Source organism: Rutidosis leptorrhynchoides, chromosome 6, assembly GCF_046630445.1.
Source record: "Rutidosis leptorrhynchoides isolate AG116_Rl617_1_P2 chromosome 6, CSIRO_AGI_Rlap_v1, whole genome shotgun sequence".
Classification (NCBI taxonomy): Eukaryota; Viridiplantae; Streptophyta; class Magnoliopsida; order Asterales; family Asteraceae; genus Rutidosis; species Rutidosis leptorrhynchoides.
In genome coordinates, this window is record NC_092338.1 from 17151146 (window position 1) to 17154453 (window position 3308).

The 3308-nt window shown below is 34.2% G+C and overlaps 1 protein-coding gene across 1 annotated transcript; it reads left to right on the forward strand.

Moving 5' to 3' along the window:
- The first annotated feature begins 580 nt into the window (after positions 1-580).
- On the forward strand, positions 581-2237 carry LOC139852570 (putative pentatricopeptide repeat-containing protein At3g15200). The gene has a single exon (XM_071841866.1). It carries the CDS (start codon positions 600-602, stop codon positions 2133-2135), a length of 1536 nt encoding a protein of 511 aa, XP_071697967.1. The 5' UTR covers positions 581-599; the 3' UTR covers positions 2136-2237.
- The last annotated feature ends 1071 nt before the right edge of the window (positions 2238-3308 follow it).

Consider the following 3308-nt stretch of genomic DNA (forward strand, 5'->3'; position numbering starts at 1 on the left):
AACTCCACTGAAACTCAACGGACAAACTACACGCAAGAAAATAAGAGACTAAAAAACAACCAAAACAAACAAAACCTGAACTCCATTAACTGATATCGTGTACCTCATGCCAAGTGGTGTTAGTATCGATTTCATCTCCCACACAAACCTTTAACGAAAAGGATGAACCATCTCCGCCCCCATCCGCCCCCATCACCGCTTATAGATCTCGTTGAATTGAAACTGTGCAATTTAAACTGTTTGAAAAAACCTCTATTTAAAAACACTAGCTGAGCTAACATAAAAAAAAAAAAAAAAAAAAAAAAAAAAAAAAAAAAATTGAAGAAAAATGACAAAATATGGAATATATATCTACTACCTCAAAACCCGTGAAAACAGATACACGTAGCACTATTTTTTTAGGGGATGATTCTCACACACACTTTTTTGATCCTCACACACCAATTTAAAGAAATGGAGTATTATTAGAAAAGTAAAAGGTTAAAATAGGTGTGTGAGGATCAAAAAATGGTGTGTTAGAATCATCTTCTATTTTTTTACAAGTGCTTATAATTTATAAAACACTTTTCGAATAGAAACACAGATTCATTCCAGAAACCATGCGACCCAGATTTCGTCCGTTTGTTTACTCCCTAAAATTTCAAATCTTTCCACAATCCAAACCTCAAATTATCAATTTCAAACACAACCGGTCTCTGTTCATCTTTCAACAAAATTTAATTTCAAGCTTCCGCTATTTTCACAATCTAAATCCAGAGAATTGCAGTGACACCGATCCAACTACAGATGAACAATCTTATATGAACAACGAAGCCCTTGAAATCCAAACCCTACTTAAGCAAATCACCCCACAGAAACCCATTAACGAAATTGAACAATCGCTTACTCAATTAAAACCTTCTCTAGATGAAGATTTAGTGCTCAATGTGCTTCGTCGACATCGTTCTGATTGGAAATCAGCTTATGTATTCTTCAATTGGGTGTGTAATACAAGCGGGTATTCACCTGGAACTGGTTCTTACAATGAAATGCTCGATATTTTAGGCCGAATGAAGCGTTTTAATGAAGCATCCCAACTGCTCGACGAAATGTCTAAGAGAAGTAAACCTTTGATTAATGAACGAACTTACGGCATTGTAGTGAATAGATATGCTGCAGCGCATAAGATAGAGGAAGCCATTGAGTTTTTTTATAAGAGAAAACAGTTTGGGCTTGAGCTTGATTTAATAGCATTTCAGACGCTTTTGTTATCGTTATGTCGTTATAAGCATGTTGAGGCAGCAGAGTTTTTATTCCACTCGAAAAAGAATGAGTTTCGGCATAATATAAAGACTATGAACATTATTCTTAACGGGTGGTGTGTTTTGGGTAGTTTACGTGAAGCGAAAAGGTTTTGGAATGATATCATTACATCTAAATATAAACCTGATAGGTTTACGTACGGTATCTTTATCAATTCATTGACAAAAGCGGGAAAGATTAGTACTGCGGTTAAGTTGTTTCAAGCAATGTGGGAAAAAGGGTGCACCCCGGACGTGACTATTTGTAACTGCATTATCGACGGGTTATGTTTCAAGAAACGAATCCCTCATGCTCTTGAAATTTTCAAAGAAATGAACGAACGAGATTGTAGTCCAAATGTGGCTACTTATAATTCTCTTATTAAGCACTTATGCAAGATTCGAAGAATGGAAAAAGTGAACGAGCTTTTGAATGAGATGATACAAAAAGGTGGTGATTGTTTACCGAATGCTAGGACTTATGGGTACTTGTTGAACGTTGCGAAAAATAGGGACGAAGTTGATATAATTTTGAAGAGTATGGCGAAAAGTGGTTGTTTGATGATGGCGGATAGTTATAATTTGTTGCTGAGGCTTTTTATGGGGTGGGATGATGAAGAAAAGGTAAAATCGACGTGGTTAGAAATGGAGAAAAATGGGTTGGGACCAGATCAGAGGTCGTATACGATAATGGTGCATGGGCTTTATGATAAGGGTCGGTTTGAAGAAGCGTTATCGTATTATAACAAGATGATATCGAAGGGAATGGTTTCCGAGCCAAAAACTAAGTTATTAGTTGATGCTATTAATATCAAGTTAAGTAACAAAGATCACAAAAGTGACCATAACATTTAGCTTCAGGTAATGCGTATTTTTGTAATATGAGTAGTTATTTTTGGCATACGCGATCAGTTTGTCGATAGTGCTGATTGTAACAGTGTTCCGAAATTTTGAACAAAACCCTGCCATATGGAGTGAAAAACATTGTAAATAAAAAGACCATATCCTTGGTTTGATTACAGTGGTAACTTCAAAAGAACAATAATATACAAGATAATTCCAATTTTTAGTAGTATCTTTATAAAGCAAACTAATAGGTAATACATGGAAAGTAATCAGCTCTGTGTATCAAACACCTTCCACTAAAAGAAACGAAAATCGCAAACAACATTTTCATAAGCAGGATGCAAAAATAGTTCAATATAAACAAAAAGATATAACTATAAAAGTAATAGCTACTGAAATACAAATACAGTTACCGTTTATCACGACAAAACCATAACTCTCTGAGAATATGCCTGCAGCCCAACTACAATGAACGCCTGAATTAGAAGTACATCAACAACATAAGATCAGTTGGGTGGTTCTTTATAAAAACAGCGTAGGATCTATTACAGAATTGCGCTTATAAAGAATGTTTATATATGGCAGTTTCTAGTAAATCCATTGTCAGTGCCACCAAGCTGTTGATCATCACCGATGGTTCAAAAGCTGGCCTGCTTAATTTGCCACTTAAAAGTTAACATTCCCCAAAAATTAAATCAATTACAATACCAGTATGTATCTCTATGACTTTATATATTCATGTAATGTATCATTTGAAAGATAATACAGAGTAGATATTTTTGTTAGCCGATTAGTTAGTATTAATTATGTGTTAGCCCAATGAAATATCTACGTTAGGGCTTGGCCCAAGTATATGACTATATATTCATTCAGGTAATTAGGGGTGTTCATCGGTTTGGTTAAAACCATTTAAACCGAATACCAAATCGAAACCAAATCAAAAAAATCCAAACCGAACTTATAAAATGATTTTCGGATCGAGCGAAACCGAAAACCGAATTCAAATTTGGTTTTCAGTTCGGTTTTTGGTTTTGAAATTTCTTAATTTGGTTAACCGAAAACCGAATATAAAACCGAATTTAATTTAGAAATTATTAAATAAATATATTAAGTTATTAATATTATTGTATACATGTGTTAGATATATGATTTGAGTAGATAATTTACATTTTCAAGTCAAAT